The sequence below is a fragment of the Miniopterus natalensis genome, chromosome X (genome assembly GCF_054644295.1).
Source record: "Miniopterus natalensis isolate mMinNat1 chromosome X, mMinNat1.hap1, whole genome shotgun sequence".
Lineage (NCBI taxonomy): Eukaryota > Metazoa > Chordata > Mammalia > Chiroptera > Miniopteridae > Miniopterus > Miniopterus natalensis.
The window spans coordinates 56,194,221-56,217,079 of NC_142103.1; the positions used below are offsets into that span (position 1 = coordinate 56,194,221).

The window sequence follows — 22,859 nt, forward strand, 5'->3', positions numbered from 1 at the left end:
GCTTCCAGCCAAGGACTTGAATTACTCTAAAAATACTATGTAACCAGCTTGGAAAAACCAGAGCAATATACCTGAGTGGACATATTTCAAGTAGGGAGCACTTAAGAAACATCATAGAGTCCAGTAAGAGAGGGGGAGCATATAAAGGGGGAGTCCCCCCCTGAAGCCTGTGCTGGGCTCTGAGGCCCTGAGGCTTAGAGACTGCAAAGCTCCCTCCACTTGGGAGTGCAGACTGGCATCCAAAACCAGTGATCTCAAACCCAGAGCTGAGGAGAAGGGAAGGAGTGCCTGCATGGAGGGCAGAGGGACCCAGGGAACAGTGTGCGCGAGGAGGGGACCGGACCTTTCTAATGAAACAAAGCTTCTAATGGCAGCTGCGACCAGAGTCTTATGCTTAGGGTGCTGACGATAGGAAAGGTAGTCTCAAAGTGTGTAGCACCCAAGTAGTAAGGGACCAGAGGTCTGCACTGAGCAGCCACATACAGGGACCCTCTGCCTTCCTGTAAGGCATTGTGTTGAGACCCAGAAAGCATTTAATCGGAGTGGCACGGGGAAGATGAAGAGAGCCCTCCCACCCTGAGCTCTTAGTGGGGAGATTCTGAGATTTTTTACCAGTAGTGAGGGGTGCTGTGGTGGTGTGCATGGAGCAGCCCCAGCTTTACGGAGATGAGCGGTGCAGGGGAGCTGCATGGAACTGACTTAGTGTCCCCTCCTGCTGGGTACCTTTGCTCAGGGGCACAGGACCTGGCGGGTTGAGTTCTCTGCTTGTGTGTTGCTTTGTGCATGTATGAGCTTTTGATCACTGAACTGGCTTCCACCTTCCTGGCTTGCATTGGGCAGAAAGTCCAGCAGAAGCTTGGATTTGTGTCTGCCGAGTAGAATGTTTGAAATACACACCCCTTGTGACCAACCAACCAGATCTGGGAAGGGAGGAACAGAGCATGCATGCCTCTCCTGCAGCCTAGGAGCACCACCCCTAGTAGGAAGTAGGCTGCTTCAGCTCACTGAAGTCTTAGATACCCCCTGCAGGGCACAATCCTGAGAGAGAAGAGAGAACGGCTAACAGGAGGACATTATAAGAATAAGGCTCTAAGGGACTATTGGTTTGGGAACTGGAGGAAAAGCTGAAAACCCCTGCTGGAGCCTGGGGAGGCAAAGTGCTCACTGTAATGTTTTTTAATCAAACCCACTGAGCCCAGGCTGCTGAAACTGATCATACAGAAAAGGCAACACACTGAAGTCAACCTGAAACTGCAGCAGGTCAGTGTATGGGGAACTAGAATCAGAAGATAGGGTAGAGACTGAAGAGCTGGCTGTGGAGCAGAGACTAACTTCCCTACAGTGAGTGCCTAACAGCAAAACCTCAAAGTAAGAGGAGTGATACCCTGAGCTACACTAGCCATCCTGCACCCTAATGACTCTACAGAAGACTCTGGAGTACGATCAGGCAACTACAAGGTTGCAAAATAGTTGACAAGAGGAGGTGGTCCATGGAGAGCCTCAGATCAACTAACTACCTAAGGACACTAGAGCCAAACCTGGACAGCTCCTCACATTGGCTGATATACAGCAGGTACCTCCCAGGAGAATGGAAATCAGCGTACAGAACAGTGAGCCACAGATAACATAAGATGCCCAGAAGAAACTCACCTGATTGATCTTTCCCCTTCCCCCTTAGAAAAAAAGAAAACAAACCAAAAAAAAATTCTTTTTAAATTTTAGAATTTTTTTTTTAATTTTTAAAATGTTTGGTTTTTTTTAAGAATTTTGTTTTGCTTAGCTTTTTTTTTTTCTCTTGTTTCTTTGTTTTGTTGTGTTTATTTCCTTTGTTTTGTTTTCTCTTTGCTCTAATATCAATACTTTCTTGATATTCTTGGCTTAATTGCTGGGGCTTTATCATTATAACCAATAAGTTTACTGCTTTTCTCTACAGTTTCCCCCATATCTTTTATTGGACTCCCTCCTTACCCAGAGTTTATGTCTCTCTCTGATCTCAATCCATTGGCATAAATTTATTTTTACTTTTTATTTTTTTTAATTTTCTTTCTTTTCTTTTTCTCCCTTCTGTCTCCCTGTCTTTTTGTTTGATTGTCAGTTTCTCTTATTCTCTTTATTGTGTTTTTATTTTTTCATTTTCAACTATTATCCTGTTCCTATTTTCTCCCTTAATTTTTTGCTGGCCCTTCTTTCAGAATCTTTTCTCTGTCCCTTTTGTCTCCCAGTAGCTTTTCTATTTTTTACATTTTAGTTTAGTTTATTATTATTTAAAAATTTTTCATCACTATTAACAAATTACTGTTCTTCTAGCTTTACATTTCTTTCCTTTTTTACATTATTATTATTATTTTTTTTTATTTGGTTCAGCATTTGTGTTCTCCCTTCACTCTCCCAGTTCTATTTTCATTTCGGTTGTTTTCATTGCGATTGTCAAGATATTTTGTAAGATACCACTTCATTCCTGGAAGTTTAGTTATTTTTGTCCTGGCTTGCCAGCACCCGTACAACAGCTTACACAACATGCTTGAGGCTGAGACACAAAGTTAGCCAACCTGAGAGAAAACTCCTCCCAAGGACTGGTCAACAACAATCTAGACCCAATCATACCAGGAAAGCCCAAATAACCCACAAAAGGGACATGCACAAAAGGAAGACACCTAGAGCAAAGAGCTCAGAAGTATAAGGAAAACACACCTCTGGGCTCCACTGGCCTCACACTACAAAATCCATCCCCATAAGACTGGGAGACAGCAAATATATCTAATATATAGATACAAACACTATGAGCCACAAAAATGAGAAGACAAAGAAACAACGCCCGAACTAAAGAAAATGAAAAATTGCTAGAAAAATACTTCAGTGAGATGGAATTAAGCAAGTTTTTAGAAATAAAGTTCAGAGTAATGGTTATAGAGATGCTCAAGGAAATTAGTAAGGACAACAAGGCACTTGGAGGTAAGGCCGAAAAGCTTAGTGAAAACATGAAAAAGGTACATATCATAAACAAGAATCAGGCAGAGATAAAAAATACTATATCTGATATCAAGAATTTACTGGAAGGAATTCAAAACTGGCTCAATGAAGTAGAGGATAGAATAAGTGACTTAGAAGACAAGGTAGAAAAAAATTACTCAATCAGAGCAGCAAAAAAGAAAAAGCACTTAAAAAGCCTGAGGACAGTCTAAGGGAGGTTTGGGAAAACATTAAGTGAAACAACATTCTCATTATAGGAATGCCAGAAAGGGAGGAAAGAGAGCAAGGGGTAGAGAACTTGGTGGAGGAAATAATGACAAAAAACTTCCCTATGATGGTGAGGAAGAAAGCCACACAAGTTCAGGAAGTACAGAGGGTTCCAAACAAGAGAAACCCAAAGAGACCCACTCAAAGACACATCAAAGAGAAAATATTAAGGGCTGCAAGAGAGAGACAAGCAGTGACTTACAAGGGAACCCCCATAAGGTTGACAGCCGATCTCTCCACAGAAAATCTTCAGGCCATAAGGGAGTGACATGAAATTCTCAAAGTAATGAAAAGCAAGAACATACAACCAAGACTGTTTATCAAGCAAGGCTATCATTTAAAATTGAAGGTAAAATAAACAGCTTCCCAGAGAAAAAAAGATGAAAGGAGTTCAGTACCACCAAACCAGCATGGCAAGAATTGGCAAAATGACTGCTCTAAGAAAAAGAAGGAATAGTGAGAGAAAGGTACATCCGCATAAAGGGGGAAAATGGCATTAAATAGGTATATATAAATAGTAACCTTAAATATAGATGGAATAAATGGTCCAATCAAAAGGCACAGGGTAGTTAAATGGATAAGAGAACAGGGACCAAATATATGCTGTCTACAAGAGACCCACCTGAGAGCAAGATTCACACAGGATAAAAGTGAAGGGATGGAATAAAATATCTCATGCAAATGGAGAGAAAAAAAAGCTGGAGTAGCAATACTTATTTCTGACAAAACAGACTTCAAAATAAAGACCATAAAAGGAGACAAAGTCTCCTTTGTCACTACATAATACTAAAGGGATCCATCCAATGGGTGGAAATAAGCCCTATAAACATGTATACACCCAATATAGGAACACCTAAATATATAAAAAATTTCTAGGTGGACTTTAATGGGGAGATTGACGGCAACACAATCACAGTGGGGGACTTTCACACCCCACTGTCAGCATTGGACAGATCATCAAGACAAAAAAATCAACAGGGAAACGCAGACCTTAAATGACACACTAAATCCATTGGATTTAATTGACATATACAGAACATTTCATCCCAAAGCAGCAGAATACACATTCTTCTCAAGTGCACAAGGGACATTCTCAAAAATAGACCACATGTTAGGCCACAAGGCAAGACTCTACAAATTCAAGAAGACTGAAATCATATCAAGCATCTTCTCAAATCACAATGCCATGAAACTTAAAATAGAACACTATAAAAAATATCAAAAATATTCAGACACGTGGAGGCTAAATAACATGTTATTAAACAATGAATGTGTTACCCATTAGATCAAGGAAGAAATAAAACACTTTATGAAAAAAAGGAAAATGACCAGACAACAACTCAAAATCTATGGGACACAGCGAAAGCAGTACTGAGAGGAAAGTTCATGGCATTACAGGCCTATCTCAAGAAACAAGAAAAAGATCTAATGAACCATCTAACACAACAACTAAAAGAATTAGAACAAGAATGGCAAGAAAAGCCCTGAGGAAGTAGAAGGAAGGAAATAATAAAAATCAGAGCAGAAATTAATGACATAGAGACTAAAAAAACAATACAAAAAATCAATGAAGCCAAGAGCTGGTTATTTGAAAAGATAAATAAGACTGATGCACCTTTAGCCAGACTCATCAATAAACAAAGAAAGAGGACCCAAATAAATGAAATCAGAAATGAAAGAGGCAATATAACAACCAACCCAACAGAAATACAAAGGATCGTAAGAAAATACTGTGAGTAACTATATGCCAACACACTGGACAACATGCGTGAAATGGAGAAATTCCTATAAACATACAATCTTCCAAACCTAAATCAAGAAGAGGCAGAAAACCTGAATAGGCTGATAACAACTAATGAAATTGAAGCAGTAATAAAAACAACAACCTCCTAGCAAACAAAAGTCCTGGACTAGATGGATTTACAAGCAAGTTTTAGCAAACATTCAAAGAAGAATTAACACCTATTCTACTTAAACTATTCCAGAAAATTCAAGAGGAGGGAAAACCCCCAAACTCTTTTTATGAGGCCAGCATCATCCTAATCCCAAAACCAGACAAAGAAATAAAATTGTAGGCCAATATCCCTGATGTACATAGATGCTAAAATCCTCACTAAAGTACTAGCAAACTGGATCAAGCAATAAAAAGATCATACACCATGACCAAGTAGGATTTATTCCAGGGATGCAAGGCTATTACAACATCTGCAAATCAATAAATGTGATACATCACATAAACAAAATGAAGGACAAAAATCACCTGATCATATCACTAGATGCAGAAAAAGCATTTGACATAATACAGAACCTATTTCTGATAAAAACTCTCAGCAAAGTGGGAATAGAGGGATCATATCTTAACATAAAAAAGGCCATATATGACAAACCTACAGCCAACATCATACTCAATGGGAAAAAACTAAAACCATTTCCCTTAAAAACAGGAACAAGACAGGGGTGTCCAGTTTCACCACTCTTATTCAACATAGTACTGGAAGTCCTAGCCACAGTCATCAGACAGGAAGAAAACATAAAAGTTATCAAAATTGGAAAGGAGGAAGTAAAACTGTCATTATGTGCAGATTACATGATATTGTATATAGAAAACCCTCAAGACTCCACCAAAGTACTGCTAGATTTGTTAAATGAATTTGGCAAGGTATCTGGATACAAAATCAACATTGGAAATCGGTGGCATTCTTATACACCAACAATGAACTTTCAGAGACAGAAACTAAAAAAACAATACCATTTACCATTGCAAGTAAAAAAAAATAAGATACCTAGGCATAAACTTAACCAAGGATGTAAAAGACCTGTACTCGGAAAACTACAGGACACTGAAAAAAGAAATAGAGGAAGATGTATACAAGTGGAAGAATATACCATGTTCATGGATTGGAAGAATTGATATCATTAAAATGTTCATACTATCCAAAGCAATTTATAAGTTCAATGCAATTCCTATTAAAATATCAACAGCATATTTCACAGATCTAGAACAAACATTTTGAAAATTTATATGGAACCAAAAAGACCCCGAATAGCTGCAGCCATCTTGAGAAAAAAGGACAGAGTGGGAGAGATCACTTTACTGGATATCAAACGGTACTACAAAGCTGTTGTAATCAAAGCAGCCTGGTATTGGTACAACAACAGACATATAGACCAGTGGAACAGAACAGAGACCCCAGAAGTAGACCCAAACCATTATAGGCAGTTAATTTTGGCAAAGGAGGCAAGAGCATCCAATGGAGAAAAGACAGACTCTTCAATAAATGGTGCTGGGAGAATTGGACAGGTACATATAAAAAAAATGAAACTAGACCACCAATTTTCACCATACAGAAAAATAAACTCAAAATGAATTAAAGACTTAAATGTAAGTTCCAAAATTATAAAAATCCTGGAAGAAAACATAGGCAGTCAAGTCACAGACATCTCACATAGTGGACTTTTCACTGATATATCTCCTAGGGCAAGAGAAACAAAAGAAAAAATAAACATATGGGACTACTTCAAACTAAAAAGCTTCTGCACAGCAAAAGAAAACAGCCTCAAAATACAAAGGAACCCCACCATCTGGGAATACATATTTGCTAAGGATGTGTCTAATAAGGGGCTAATTTTCAAAGTGTACAAGGAACTCATACTACTCAGCAAGAGGAAGACAAACAGCCCAATTAAGAAATGGGCAAAGGACCTGAGTAGACACTTCTCCAAAGAAGACATACAGATGGCCAAGAGACATAAGAGAAAATGCTCAATGTCACTAATCATCAGAGAGATGCAAATTAAAACCACTATGAGGTATCACTTCACACCTGTCAGAATGGCTACCGTCCACAAATCAACAAATGACATGTGCTGGCAAGGATGTGGAGGAAGGGCAACCCTAGTACACTGCTGGTGGGAATGCAGACTGGTGCAACCACTATGGAAAACAGTATGGAGATTCCCCAAAAAATTAGAAATGGAGCTTCCTTTTGACCCAGTGATCCCACTTCTAGGAATATATCATAAGAATCCTAAAACACTAAACAGAAAGAATATATGCACTCGTATTCATATTAGCTCAATTTACAATATCTAAGATCTAGAAACAGCCCAAGTGCCCATCAGTAGATGAGTGGATAAAAAAGCTGTGGGACATTTACACTATGGAATACTACACAGGTGTAAAGAAGAAGGATCTCGTACCATTTGGGTCAGTATGGAAGGACCTGGAGAATATTATGCTAAGTGAAATAAGCCAGGCAGAAAAAGACAAACATCACATGATCTCACTTAGATGTGGAATCTAAAGAACTTAATAAACTGATGAACAGAAATGATTCAATGACATGGATGCATGGTTCAAACTTTCAAATCTCGGAGGGATGGATGAGGGCAGGTGGTTGGAGGGGGAGAGATTAACCAAAGAACTTATATGCATAGATATACAATTCAAGGTCTTGGACATTTGTGTGGTCAGGGACTCGTGAGGTGGGTAGGATGGGGTGGAATGGGCCATTGGAATGAAAAAGGGACATCTTTAACATTTTGAACAAAAATTTTCAAAAAGGTATCCTATGGAATGGAATGGAAGAAAATATTTCTAAACCATATAGCTAATCACTGGTTAATATCCAAACTATATAAGGAAGTTGTGCAACTCAATAACAGACATGCAGACAATTTGATTTATAATGGGCAGAGTACTTGAATAGACATTTTTCCAGAGACGATATACAAATGGCCAACAAGTACATGAAAAGGTGTTCAACATTACTAATCATCAGGAAAATGCAAATCAAAACCACATGTGATATCTCATGTGACACCTGTTGGAAAGGCTATTATTTTTAAAAAACACACACACAAAAAACACACAACCAAGAGATAAATTCTTGAAAGAATGTAGAGAAAAAGGAACCCTTATGCACTGTTGGTGGGAGTGTAAATTGGTATAGCTACTACAGAAAATAGTATGGAGATTTCTCAAAAAATGAAACATAGGACCAACAATTCCCACATGTAAGTATGTATCAAAGGAGATAAAGTCACTCTCTCAAAGAAATATCTGCACTCATATTTATTGAGGTATTTAAGTTAAACCGAGAAAGATAAATACTGTATGATATCTCTTATATGTGGAATCTAAAAACATCGAACTCACAGAAACAGAGTAGAATGGTGGTTGTCAGGGGTTGGGGGGTGGAGGAAATAGGGAAATGTTGGTCAAAGCGTACTAACTTTAAATTATAAGATGAATAAGTTCCAGGGATCTAATGTACAGTATGGTGACTATAGTTAATATCGTGTTGTGTACTTAAAAGTTGCTATGAGAGTAGAGCTTAATGTTCTCATCATAATACCCACAAAATGGCAATTACATGAAGTAAAGAATGGGCTAACTAACCTTATTGTGGTAAACATTTCCCACACCTTAAACGTACACAATGTTATATGCCATTTATATCTGAATGCCACTAAAAGATCAAAGGGTTGTTGCCAGAAGGTAATGGAGAGTTATTGTTTAATACATATGAAGTTTCTATTTGGGATGATTAAAACATTCTGGATGTGGCTGGTGGTTATGGTTGCATTACAATGCGAATGTACTTAGTGCTACTGAACTATATATTTAAAATGGTAACTTTTGTTATATATATATATTTAATATAATAAAATTTAATTAAAATTTAAATATATCAAACAATACAGATAATTCACATTTTTTGAGATATTAGACAGGACTTTTATAAACTATGTTAATATACCCAAAAATAAATTTAGAAGGTGAATTTCACTGGAAATCTGGAATGTAAAAAAGGATCAAACAGAATCCCCAAACTAAAAAACACAAAACCTAAAATTAGGAATGTAATGGGTGGGATTAAAAGCATATGAGATACAGCAGAAGAGAGGATTAATAAACTGAAAAGTAACTCAGTAGAAAATATCTAAATTAAATCACAGAAAATAAAGGATGGAAAATTGAAAGAGCATTAAGAAACAGATATAGCCCAGCTGAGTGTAGCTCAGAAGCTGAGCATTGACCTAGGATTCAGGAGATTGAGGTTGGATTCCCAGTCAGGCACATGCCCAAGTTTCGGGCTTGATCCCCAGTGCGAGGCATACAAGAGGCAGCTAACCAATGACTCTCTCATTATCGATGTTTCTCTCTCTCTCTCCCTCTCCCTTCCTCTCTCTAAAATCAATAAAGATATATTAAAAAAAAAAAGATATAGTGAAAAGTTCTGTAACCTAAGAACAAGAGGAAAAGATGAAACAGAAACTGTATTTGAAGAGATAATGATCAAAAATTTTTCAACACACAACGGCTAAAAATCTGTGAACAAGATAAATACAAAGAAAACCAAATCTAAGTGTTTAATAATCAAACTTCTGGAAACCAAGATAAAGAGAAGATCTTTAAAATAGCCAGAGTTTCTTGGGCATAGAAAGGATAAATGGTGATGGAAAAAATTAAATTAAATTATTTTAAAAATTGGTAGAACAACAGGGAATTTGAATATGAAAATTAGATAATCTTGCCTGGCTGGGCATGGCTCAGCGGTTGAGAGTCGACCTAGGATCCAGGCGATCAGGGTTCAATTCCCCGTCAGGGCACATGCCCGGTTGCAGGCTTGATCAATGACTCTCTCATCATTGATGTTTCTATCTCTCTCTCTCCCTCTCCTTTCCTCTCTCTGAAATCAATAAAGATATTTTTTTTTTAAAAAAAGAAAGAAAATTAGATAACCTTAAAGAATAATCATTAATTTTAGCCATGATAATAATATATAATTTAAAAATAAAATAAAATAGCCAGAGTTAAGGAAAGACAAGTTACTTTCAAAAGAACAATGATGAAACTTACAGCTGACTTTTCAAATAAAACCAATGAACTCCCTGGAACAACTGAATGATGCTTACTGGAAGACAATAACTGCCAGACTACAATTCTGTATCCAGTGAACATACCCTTCAGCAATAAAGATGATGTAAAGTCACGTTTCAGATCAATAAAGACTGAGGATACATCACTAGCAGATTCACACTAAAAAAAATACTAAAGGGATTTATTTTATTTATTTATTTTTATTTCAGAGAGAGGAATGAAGAGGGAGAGATAGAAACATCAATGATGAGAGTCATTCATCAGCTGCCTCCTGCACACCCCCTACGGGGGATCGAGCCCGAAATCTGGGCATGTGCTCTGACGGGGAATCAAACCGTAGCCTCCTGGTTCATAGGTTGATGCTAAACCTATGAACTGAGCCATGCCAGCTGGACTAAAGGGATTTCTTTAGGCAGAAGAAAAATGATCTCAGGCAGAAATATAAAAATGTAGGAAGGAACCAAGAGAAATGGAAAGTCTAAATATAAAAGACTGTTGACTGCCTAAAGCAGTCAACACTAATAACAATGCCTTGTAAACAAAATAACAAAGTGAAACAAATGACAAACAAAAATAGAAAAATATAGATTCATGTACTTAACTTCATGTATATTCTAAGAAATCACCAAAAAAAGACTTAGTGTCCAATGATGGATGAAAAGATAAGCAAAATATGATGTATATATACAATGAAATATTATTCAGCCTTAAAAAGAGTAAAATTTGGACACATATACAAAATGGATGACCCTTAAAGACCTTATGCAAAATAGAATAGATCAATTACAAAAGGACAAATGTTGTACAATTCCACATATATGAGTTACCTTAAGTAAGCAAATTCATAGGGACAGAAAGAATGGTGGTTGGCAGGGACTGGGGGGAGGGGAGCATAGGGAGTTATTGTTTAATGGGTACAGTTTCAGTTTGGGAAGATGAAAAAGTTCTGGAGATAGGTGGTGCTGATGATTGTACAGCATTGCAAATGTACTTAATGCCACTGAACAATTAAAAATGGTTAAAATTATAAATTTTATGTTATGTATATTTTACCATAATAAAAAAGAAACAAAATGGAAGGAGCAGTGGATAAACCTGGTTGTGATATTAATCTCAGGTAAAATGTGTACTTTACAAAGTGGAGCCTGGAATATGACCAAGGCATTGACAGCTCTCTGGTTCTATTCCTAAGAGTTAAGCAACACTAAAAATATGACCTGTTTGCCCTAGCCAGTTTGGCTTAGTGGTCAGAGCATATGCCCTCAGACTGAAGGGTCCCGGATTTGATTTCAGCCAAGGGCACATACCTCAGTTGCAGGCTCCAGCCCAGTAGCCCCTCCTTCAGGAGGCAACCCATCGATGTTTCTCTCTCTTTCCCTTACACTCTCTCTGAAAAAGCAATGGAAAAAAATATCCTCAGATGAGGATAAAAATAAATAAATAAAAATAATAAAAAATATGACCTATTTGATAAGTATCATACTTAGGATAAAGCAGGGCCAAAAATAAAATCCCCAAGAAAAATGTGTTCCAGAAAAAAAGTTGTTCTGACATGAAGGGATATTCAATATATATTTTGGAGAAAAATATTTGAGAACAATGTGTATAGTGTTATCCTGTGTTATAAAAGGAAAATAATGTGTGTAAATGAGTGAACTATTTCCTCATTGTAACAGGTATTGATGTAATAGTAATTGCCTTTTGAAAGACAAAAAGAAATTCAACTACATTTACCATATCAGATAGATTGTAATTTCAAAATGCTAAACTAAAAATGGCATATGTACTAAAGGAAATCAGGTGGCTGTGTGTGTGAATGTGCATGTGTGTGTATATATACATACATATATACACACATACATGATATTTTTAAATTTTATTTTTTAATTACAGTTTACATTCAATATTATTTTGTTTTAGTTTCAGGTGTACCACATAATGGTTACACAATCATATACTTTAAGTGATCCCCTGGATATTTCCAGTATCCCAACTGGCATGATACATAGTTATCGCAATATTATTGACTATTCCTTAAGCTTTACTTCTATCCCTGTGACTATTTTGTGACTACCAATTTGTACTTTTTAATCCCTTCACCTTTTTCACTCAGTCCCCCAACCCGTCTCTCCTCTGATAAGCATCATTCTGTTCTCTGTATCTGTCTGTTTGTATTTTATTTATTTTGTTCTTTAGATTCCACACGTAAGTGAAATCATATGGTATTTGTCTTTCTCTGTCTGACTTATCTAGGTCCATCCATGTTACATGCATGATATTTAGATACATGATGTATACATATTCTATTTAAATTTTCATTAAAATTATGCCTTACTTTGTAGTTGTCTGATAGTTTAAGTCTCCCCCCCCCACGCCTTTTTTTTTCTTCAGAGAGAAAAAGAGAGAGAGAGAGAGAGGGAGAGGGGGGGGGAGAGAGAGAGAGAGAGAAACATCAACTATGAGAGAGTCATTGATCGGCTGCATCCTGCATGCCCCCAACTGGGGATCAAGCCTGCAACCTGGACATGTGCCCTGACAGGGAATTGAACCTCGATCTCCTGAATCATAGGTCAATGCTCAACTGCTGAGCCATGCTGGCTGGGCCTTCCCACCTTTTTAAGTTTTCAAAAATGTTTTTTCTGCCAAAACTCCCAATAGGAACAGCAAAAGAAAAAGGAATAAAAAATGAGGATAGTTTAAGGGACCTCTGAAACATCAAGCATAACAACATTCGAATTATAGGGGTCCCAGATAGAAAAAAAAAAAAAAGAGAGAAAGGGGACAGAAAACCTATTTAAAGAAATGATGTCTGAAAAGTTCCCCAACCTGGTAAAGGGAACAGACATCCAGGTCCAGCTAGCACAGAGAATCCAAAATAAGATGAACCCAAAGAGGCCCACGCCAAGACACATCATAATTAAAATGCCAAAGGTTAAATCAAGAAGGATTTTTTAACTTCAAAGTTGGAAACAAACAGAAACAAATAAACTTAACTATACACCAAATGGGTAACAACCATATTAAGAAAAGTGGAAAAGAAAGTATCCATGTAACTTTTAGCTACAATACTTTCACGCCCCTCAGTCTGAAGATAAAAGGACCAAAAGGACTGCAAAGAAAACTTAAATAACTGAGTAGGTTAGTAGGTTTATTGTTAATAGTCATGTGGGTGTAGTAACTCTGAAACAAGTTTACATGTATTGTAGAATTGAGCAAAGGAGTAAATATATTGATTTTGTTAGGAGCTAAGTTTCTCACGGTGAAAGAAAGGAGCTACAAATATAAAATAGTGAAAGGCAAGAATGACATGAAATGGCTATTTTCCCCAGTCTGTTCACTGGAAGGATATGAGCAATGACACCTTAATGGCAGTGAGCACACATAGTTCCAGATCTCGGAATCTAATATCACTCCCCACTACAAAGAACCAAGAGTCCTTAGCAAAAATGGCTGAGTACAGGGCTGCAGCTGAGAGAGTGAGCCTGGATCGTCTTGTGCCAGAAATGAGAATGTGCTCAAAGAATGACAGGCATAGAAGCCAGATTGAAGGAGCTTTCACTGGCTAAATCTGGGACAAGCTGAGCATCAAAATAAGTAATGATAGTAATGGTTTATAGCCCATTGAATAAAATCAGAATTCATGGATCCATATTGAGAGAAGTAAATAAATAAGGGAGAAGGAAAGACCCATAGAGTAAAATGTTAAGTAATAAATGCAGAAGGAATGATAGAATTTAAAAATCACTATCTGGCAATTATAGTAATTTGACTCAGGCAAGAACCATCAATTACTATAAGGAACAGAATATTCACATAACTTCAAGTAATCGCCCCATAGGTTACTTATTTGTTATCACAACAGGCAAATAGTAACTTTACAGTAGAGAAACTTGAAGGACATGTCCAGGCTTGTAATCAAAGTTAGCATCACCAATATGGGAACAAGTCACAGTCAACTGCCACCCAATAAGATCAGTGAGAAAAAAGCATCGCTTTGGGGGTATTTCTTCCACCTTGTAATATCCTGAATCTAATGATGTAGCAGACAAACTCCAATAGAGGGACATCCTACAAAATAATTGGCCCCATCTCTTCAAAGTGTCAAAGTTGAGAGGACAAAGAAAGGCTAAGACTTGTCCAAATGAAGGAAGGCTAAAGAGACATGACAACTGAAATGCAACAGGTGATCTTGGATTGGATCCTGAACCTGAAATATTCTTACTACAGAGGACAAGTAGGAGAATGGGTGAAATCTGAATGAAGTCTGTGGGTTGGATAACAGTGTTTTATCAATGTTAATTTCTTGATTTTAGCTCATTTGCATTGTAGTTATATAAGAGAATGTCTGACTAAAATATTTTTAATTTTTCTTTATATATAATATATATAATATATATTTAAATTGTATTGTTGAAAGTATTACAGATGTCACCCATTTTCTCCCCTTTGCCCTCCTCCATCCATCTCCCACCCCACCCCAGGCCTTCACCTGTCTATTGTCTGTGTCCATGGGCTATGCATATATGTTTATAAGTTCTTCGGCTAATCTCTTCTCACCCTCCTTCTCAGTTGTCATTCAATATTTTTTAAAAAGTTCCTCTACCAAGTGAATTTTACTGTGTATAAGGTTGCACAATTTTTTATCACATACAAGAATATTGGAATATTTTGACTTATTTGGATAAAATGTGTTGTCCCATTCAATAAAGTTTTTCAGTACTATGCTATTGAAGGAGATCAAGATACACTCTTTTTTAAAAAATTTATTTTATTGTTGAAAGTGTTACAGATGTGTCACCCATTTTCCCTCCATTCAGTTTCTCAGTTTAGCATACCATCTTTAAGTTGATGAAGTTTTTGTTCAGCTTTGTTGCGTAATAGTTTACATTAAAAAGTTTGACAACCAGTATATCTTTTGCACTTTTTATGGGCTTTAAAGAAATTTAGTGCATGACAGTTGGTAATAGCATTTTATCACTCACATACTATTAATTTTATGAGCATTCTTGCCTCTTATGTTTAGATGATGTGGATTCTTTATAACAGAATAAAATTCTTTTTTATTAAATTTATCTTTATTGTTGAAAGTATTACAGATATCTCCCCTTTTTTCCCCCATTGATCCCCTCCACCCCACATCTGCCACCCTAGGCCTTCACCACACTATTATCTGTGTCCATGGATTATGCATATATGAACATAAGTTCTTTGATTAATCTCTCTCACTGAGATTCATCAGTCTGTTCCATGCTTCTATGTCTCTGGATCTATTTTGTTCCTCAGTCTATTTTGTTTATTAGATTCCACATATGAGTGAGATCATGTAAAACTGAATCAGGAAGAATCAGAAAACCTGAATAGGCCAATAATAACTGATGAACTTGAAGCAGTAATAAAAAAAAAAAAACTCCCAGCAAACAAAAGCCCTGGTCCAGACACCTTCACAGGGGAGCTTTCTAATTCTTTAAGTTGTAGGGTTAGATAGTTTATTAAAATTTTTTCTTGCTTTTTGAGGTAGGCCTGCAGTGCTATGAACTTCCGTCTTAGGACTGCTTTTGCTGTGTCCCATAGATTTGGGGTTGTTGTGTTTTCATTTTCATTAGTTTTCAGGAAGCTTTTTATTTCTTTCTTGATCTTATTGGTAGCCCACTCATTGTTTAATAACATGTTCTTTAGCCTCCATGTGTTTGAATGTTTTTTATTGTTTTTAATGTAGTTGGTTTCTAGATTCATGATATGATTTTAATCTTCTTGAACTTGTAGAGACTGGCTTTGTGTTCTAACATGTGGTCTATCTTTGAGGATAACCCATGTGCATTTAAGAGGAATATATATTCTACAGCTTTGGGGTGAAGTGTTCTTAAATATCAATTAAATCCATCTGATCTAGTGTGCCATTTAGAGTCACTGTCTCTGTGTTGACTCTGTCTGGAAGATCTATCCAGTGAAGTCAGTGAGGTATTAAAGTCCATGACTATGACTATATTGCTGTTGACCTCTCCCTTAAAGCCCTTAAGGTTATTATTGATAGGTCCTAATTTATTGTCATTTTAATTTTTTATGCCTATGTTTCTCTCTTTGTTTCTTCTTATTATTACAACAGTCTCTTTAACGTTTCCTGCAATGCTGGTTTGATGGTGATAAACTCCTTTAGCCTTTGTTTTGGTCTGGGAAGATCTTTATTTCACCGTCTATTCTGAATGATAGCCTTGCTGGACAGAGTAGTCTTGGTTTCATATCCTTGCTTTTCATTACCTTGAATACTTCATGCCATTCCCTGTGGCCTGTAGAGTTTCTGACGAGAAATCAGCTGACAGCCTTATGGGAGCTCCTTTGTAGGCAACAGATTGCTTTTCTCTTGCTGCCTTTGATATTCTCTCTTTGTCTTGAATTTTTGGCATTTTAAATATGATGTGTCTGGGCATGGGTCTATTTGGATTCTTCTTGCTTGGAACTCTCTGTGCCTCCTGAACTTGTGTGACATTTTCCTTCACCAGGTTAGGGAATTTTTCTGCCATTATTTCTTCAAACAGGTTCTCTAACCCTTGCTTACTTTTGACCTTTTCTGGCACTCCTATGATGTGAATATTGTTATGTTTTATGTTGTCCCACAGCTCCTTTACACTGTCCTGTTTTTTAATTGTTTTTTTCTTTTTTGGATCTCTGATTGAGTGATTTTTTCTACCCTGTCTTCTAATTCGCTGATCCAATCCTCAGCTTCCTCTAAACTGCAATTTATTCCTTCCAATGTATTATTTCTGCTATGTCATTCTTAATTTCTTTTATATTTTTTCATGCTGTTGAGCATCCTTACAGTCAGTATTCTGAACTCTATATCTGATAGAATGCTTATCTCCATTTCATTTAGCTCTTTTACTGGAGACTTCTCTTTTTCTTTCATTTGGGGCTTGTTTTTTGTCTCCCCATTTTGGCTGCTTAATTGTGGGGGGGGGTTTTCTATGTATTAGGTAGATCTGCTAAGACTCTCAGTCTTTTTGGACAGTCTCTGGTGCAGGCCAATGTCAGACACTGTTTGTAACTGCCTTGAGTACCCTGTTTGGAGCTATCAACAACCCATGGCTTGAGGTCCCCTCTGTTGGGGCTGGGTGTGTTTGGACAGGACCAAGATGCACACCAAAGTCTGCTTTTCCAAGGCCTGGGTCCAGAAGCAGATCAAGCAAAGACTCAAAGCATTCCAAAGTCTGCCTCTACCCACAGGCTGATTAATCTGATTCTCTTAATGAGCCTCAGGCTATAGAAACTCCATAGGGTGGGGCAGCTGATTGTTATCAATCTCTTTATGTGCCTCAGGCTGTAGAAACTCCATGGGTAGGGTGAGAGGTTTTTCAGCAGGGTGGGGCAATTGCTTCCCCCTCAGGCAAAAGCTGCTTGGAAGGTAAATGTCTGCCTCTGCAGTCTGGGGGAATGACTTGGCACAGGAACCCAGAGGGGTGCCCTCTGAGCACTATCTCCAGAGCCCAAAAACCTAGATTCTACTTACACAGTTCCAGTCCACTCTGCTCTCCCTCTGACAGAGCCCAAGGTGAGCGGCTGTACACGAAACTTTGTGTGTTGCTTCTTTAAGAGGGTGCCTGCAGTTCCAGCCTTCTCTCCCTGGTAGAAAGAAACCCAGCTACTTTTCACAGCCAGATGTTATGTGGGCACTTTTCTTAGTTCTGATGCTCTGGGCTTGGAAGCCCTGCCTGGGGTTTAGGCCCCCGAGGCCTCAGTGGGAACCCCCCACAGCTGAGATATTTCTCTGGACCATCAGCTGCTGCCTGTGGGAGCCCAGCCAGGCCTCTCACACCTCCACACTTCCTATCAGTCTCTGTGTGGTCTTCACTCTTCTTCCTTGGTTATGAGGGTGCTCTCCAGCTCGTCTTCAGTTTCAGTTGATTATTCAGGATTGTTTTTCTATATTTTAGTTGTAATCCAGTTTGGTCCCAGGAGTGTATCAGTGTAGCTTCTACTCAGTCTGCTGCCTTCTTTAACCTCCCCGCATAAAATTCTTTAAGGGCTCTACAGTTCTTAGCATGGTCCTCTATATGACATGAACACTAACTTTGAGACACAGAACTTAGCTTGTTCAATCAGAAAGTGTTTACTAATACAATAAAAATGTTTGCTGATTGGATTTGTGCACTGAAAATATCTTGATCTTTCCTCAATTCTACCTCAGGGTGTAACAGTAGAATGAAACTCAGTGGCCGACCCTATAGACACATGGGAGTCCTTGGAACTTCAAAACTCTATGACATTCGAAAAACTATCTTTACCTTCACTCCACAGGTGGGTGGAATGAGCTTTACCATATATAGAGATGAATGGAAATAAAAAAGAAACATTAGAGAAATAAAGCATTTACTGGGGTTTTGACAAATGTCAGAGTTCCACATGCCTTGTACATATTAAGTTGCTCAATAAATATTTGTTGAGTTGCACTGAATTGTATTTCTTGCATAAAGTTTTGCCAAGTGACTATGGCTACCAGAAGTAGTCCTGGGTGTTGCAGAATTAGTGACTAGGGATTTTACAGATGTTTGAGTACTTTAAAAAGTACACCTTACTTTTAAAAATTAAGAATAAGATTATTCTTATTTGTGTTTGTATTCTTTATAAATAAAATGGAGTCTTTTTTTTTTTTTTTTTTCCATTTACCAAACTATGTGTTCTCTTTGTTTGAAGGAGGGGCCCTTTTAACAAGCCTGGAGATCTTTGATATCCTCTTTTAAACAAAAATGTCAGTATTGTTTTAACCATGATTGTTACCCTGATGTTTATTGGCCACATTATATTAACAAGCCTGATTATTTGTTTATACGGGGAGGAGAAATTATTTTCTGGAAAGAAAGTTAAGCTTTCCATTTGTCATCTTACATCTGAATTAGTACAGCTGAGATATAGACAAAAAATATTGGACCATAGATGATATTTTTGATCTTGCCATTTGCTAGCCATGGGACTTTGCTAATCCACTTAATGTCTCTTGGCCTTATTTTTACCTATAAAAGAAGAAAAGCCCTTACTGGATTGTTGCAGAATTAAGTAAAATTATGTACTTAAAAACACTTTGTAAATTATAACACACTGTAAAATGTCAAAATTATTATATGTATCAATGGACCACCAGATGCTTTGGGAAGAATTAGGAATTACATTTGGAGGTATTGTTGCCTTTGTGACATCATATATATCCTTGTGAATATGTGATTACTTTAAAATATTATTTGATAGTTGTAAGAGTAAATTACTCTAAGCTGTTATTTTAATTTTTCTCAGTTTATAGACCAGCAACAGTTCTACTTGGCTCTGGACAACAATATGATAGTGGAAATGCTTAGAACAGACCTTTCCTACCTCTGTAGCCGTTGGAGGATGACAGGCCAGCCCACCATCACCTTCCCCATCTCACACACCATGCTTGGTAAGGTGGTATGATGCAAGGGATGAATATTTATTTGGAATAAGTCATGTGGTTAGTCCTTTAAAATCTTAGGGTCACTAGAGAGCTACTTCTTATTTATTCTTTCAGCGGTTATTTATTAGCTCCTACTTTGTGCCAGGAAGTTTTCTAAGCACTGAGGATACATGAAGTGAATAAGGGAGATGAGGTTTCTACTCTCATGGATCTTATGCTTTAGAATAAATATGTTACAAATATAAACTAATACATAAGAATATTTTAGGTGGTTAGAGAGCTATAATTTTTTTTTTAATGTAGTAGAATAACTTGGTTGAAGGTTACTTCAGATAATTGGTTTCTAGGTCAATTTGCAGAAACTTCATAAATACAATTCATATTAAGTAAGTAATACTACATTTTGCATCTGTCTTACTCCAGTGGAGCATCAAGATTTTATAGATAAATTCCCAGGCATCTCCCTCCAAGGCCTGTCTAACTGAACCAGTAAAATCTAGCAGGGAAAAGTAAAAAGGCTTTCAGTTTCTCTTTCCTTTATTATCTGGGCTTCCTGAAATTACTTACTTGAAACTGGGTGATAGGCTTTATTTTTCTCAGTTCCTGGAGGACTACAGCCAATGCTGAAGCATTGCTTTCTTTCTGTGTCTCTGTTGCTTCCAAAAGCCTGTTTGTACCACCAAAGTACATAGAATTCCTTTTCATTAGAGAAGAATCCTTTGTGATAAACCATTCAAGGTTCGGACAGACTGTTAGGGATTTTGCTAATACCTCTTAAAGTGCTTCAAAAGCACAAGAGTTGAAGAAGTAGGGTAGTCCTTCATTTTATCTTTCTTATTTATTTAAGACAATTAACAAGTGCTTACTTAAAAACTACTGTGTTCCAAGAATTTTCTTCAGAAAGTGTAAAGTCTAATTGGAGAGACAATGCTAATACTCAAAGTAATAGAAAATAATTCAAAACAGTATATAAAGAAGCACTAAACCCTTATATTAGTATTTTACAGTGAAGGTGATCAAATTGTCAAAGAAAATTTCTTGACTTAAGTGGGACTTATTCAAATTTTTCAGATGAGCACTATTCATGTGGGAGAAGAGAAAAAGCAAAGGTATTTTAAGTGAGGGAAAAAATGCCATGAGTGAGATCTGGAGGCAGGGATGAGCTTGACTTGTGAGTGGGCAGTGAAGAGGCCAGAATGGGCTTTGCGTGTTAGAGTATAATTATCAATAAAATTGGATAAGTAAGTGGGTTCAGGTTATGGAAACCTTGAAAATAAGCAGATATTTAAAACATAGTTTTCTCAGAAGTCTGAAACTAAAGTTTTTGAGTAAGCAGTGACATGATGAAAATGATGTTGATTTTATGACAGTATATACTGTAGTGAGGACAATCTGATATCAAGGAAACTAATCTAAGTATGAGGAGATGAGGAGATACACTGGATTGGCGGTAGTAAAAATAGAGTAGGAAATAAGGATACAAGAGTCATTTTAAACAACACCTGCAAGTTAGGTGTTGGCTAACTAGATGAGGTATGAATCAAGATAATGCCAAGATTTAGAGACTAGGTAAGTAATTCTGCCATTGAAAGAGGCAAAGAAGTTCTATAGGAAGATGCCAGTTGTAAAGGGACATGTTGAGTTTGTGCTTACAAAGAGATTTCAAAATAGAAATACCTAATGCAGCCATGTGCCACATAACAATGTTTCAGTCAATGACAGACCACATATACAATGGTGGCCCCATAAGATTATAATGGAGATGGAAAATTCTGATCACCTAGTAACACCATAATGTCATAGCACAAGGCATTATGCACGTGTTTGTGCTGATGCTGGTGTAAACAAACCTGTGCTGCCAGTCATATAAAAGTGTAACACATACAATTATGTACAGTGCATAATACTTGATAATGATAATAAATGACTATGTTACCAGTTTATGTATTTAATATACTATACATTTTATCACTATTTTATACTATACTCTTTCTACTTATAAAAAAATTTTGCTGTAAAACAGTATGTCACATTATTCCAGGAGCAGACTCATATAGCTCAAGTTTACCACATCTCTTGATTGCCCTGGGGTGTTTTTTGTGTGTGCTTGATTTAATCTCCTGTTATTTTGTACGGTAACATGCTATACCGGGTTGTAGCCTAGGTGCAATAGGCTATACTATAGACCCTAGGTATGTAGGAGGTTATATTATATAGGTTTGTGTAAGTGCACACAATGATATTCACACAAAGATGAAATTGCCTAACAACACATTTCTCAGAACATATCCCCATCATTAAGTGCCACATGACTGTAGTTGGGATGAGATACACAGCCATAACTTGGGAAGAAGAATAAAACTAAATATCTAGATTCAAATCACAAAATTTTGATACTTAGTATGTGGCCACACAACAAAAATAGTAGTAATAACAGCAATAATAACTACAATGTTTATTGAACACTTTCTCTGTGCCAGACACTGAGCTAGGTGCATTCAATAAATTATTTTGAAATCTCCACAACAACCCAATTCAGGTAGGTACTATTAATAGCCCTATGTTATAGATGAGAAAGGTGAGTCATTGTCAAGAGTCACAAAACTAGTAAATGAACAGAGTCAGGCTTCAAACCATATCTGTCTCCACAGCCTACATTACCAATAGTGTGTTTTGGTCAGGGAAAATTTCGTGCTGGTGAAATGAGAACAAACATATTAGTAATCACATTAAAATGTGAATTACTGAAATTCTCATGTAAAAAACAAAGGTTCCCAGAATATGTAAAAGAGCAAAATCCATCTTAGATGTTAGTTACAAAAGATATCCATAAAATAAAATTATATTGGAAATAAAGGAATGTGTAAAGAGATATCATGCAGTTGCTAACTAAAAGAAAGCAATGAGGATCCAAGATGGCTATGGAATAAGTGGGAGCTATACTTACCTCCTCCCAGCACCAAACTGGAATTACAACTAAATTATAGATCAATCAACCTGAATAACCAACTGAAGACTAGCTGAACATGTCTTATAACCAAGGATTTACAGAAGCCACATCAAGACTGGTAGGAAGGGTGGAGACATGAATAGGACTGGCCCTGCACATATGTGTCGAAGCTGAGAATCCAGAGGGATATCTCAGCTGCAAAGGTCCCCCTTGTGAAGCAAGAGGTCTCAACCCCACACTGGGGCTCCCCTGCTCAGAGCACCAGAGCTGGAAAGAGGTACCCACGTAACATCTGATTGTGAAAACCTGCAGGGATTCTGTCCAGTAAGGAGAGACAGAAGTCTGCTAGAAACTGAAGTGCCCTCTTA

At 37.2% G+C, this 22,859-nt stretch overlaps 1 protein-coding gene across 4 annotated transcripts in view; it reads left to right on the forward strand.

The window, feature by feature from the left end:
• PHKA1 (phosphorylase kinase regulatory subunit alpha 1) overlaps positions 1–22,859 on the forward strand; it is a 208,119-nt gene that overhangs the window by 118,783 nt on the left and 66,477 nt on the right. For all 4 annotated transcript variants that reach the window (XM_016217630.2, XM_016217631.2, XM_016217634.2 and 1 more), the window contains exons 15-16: positions 18,303–18,412; positions 19,403–19,547. In XM_016217630.2, the coding sequence (XP_016073116.1) occupies positions 18,303–18,412; positions 19,403–19,547 (255 nt within the window). The remainder of the gene's footprint in view (positions 1–18,302; positions 18,413–19,402; positions 19,548–22,859) is intronic.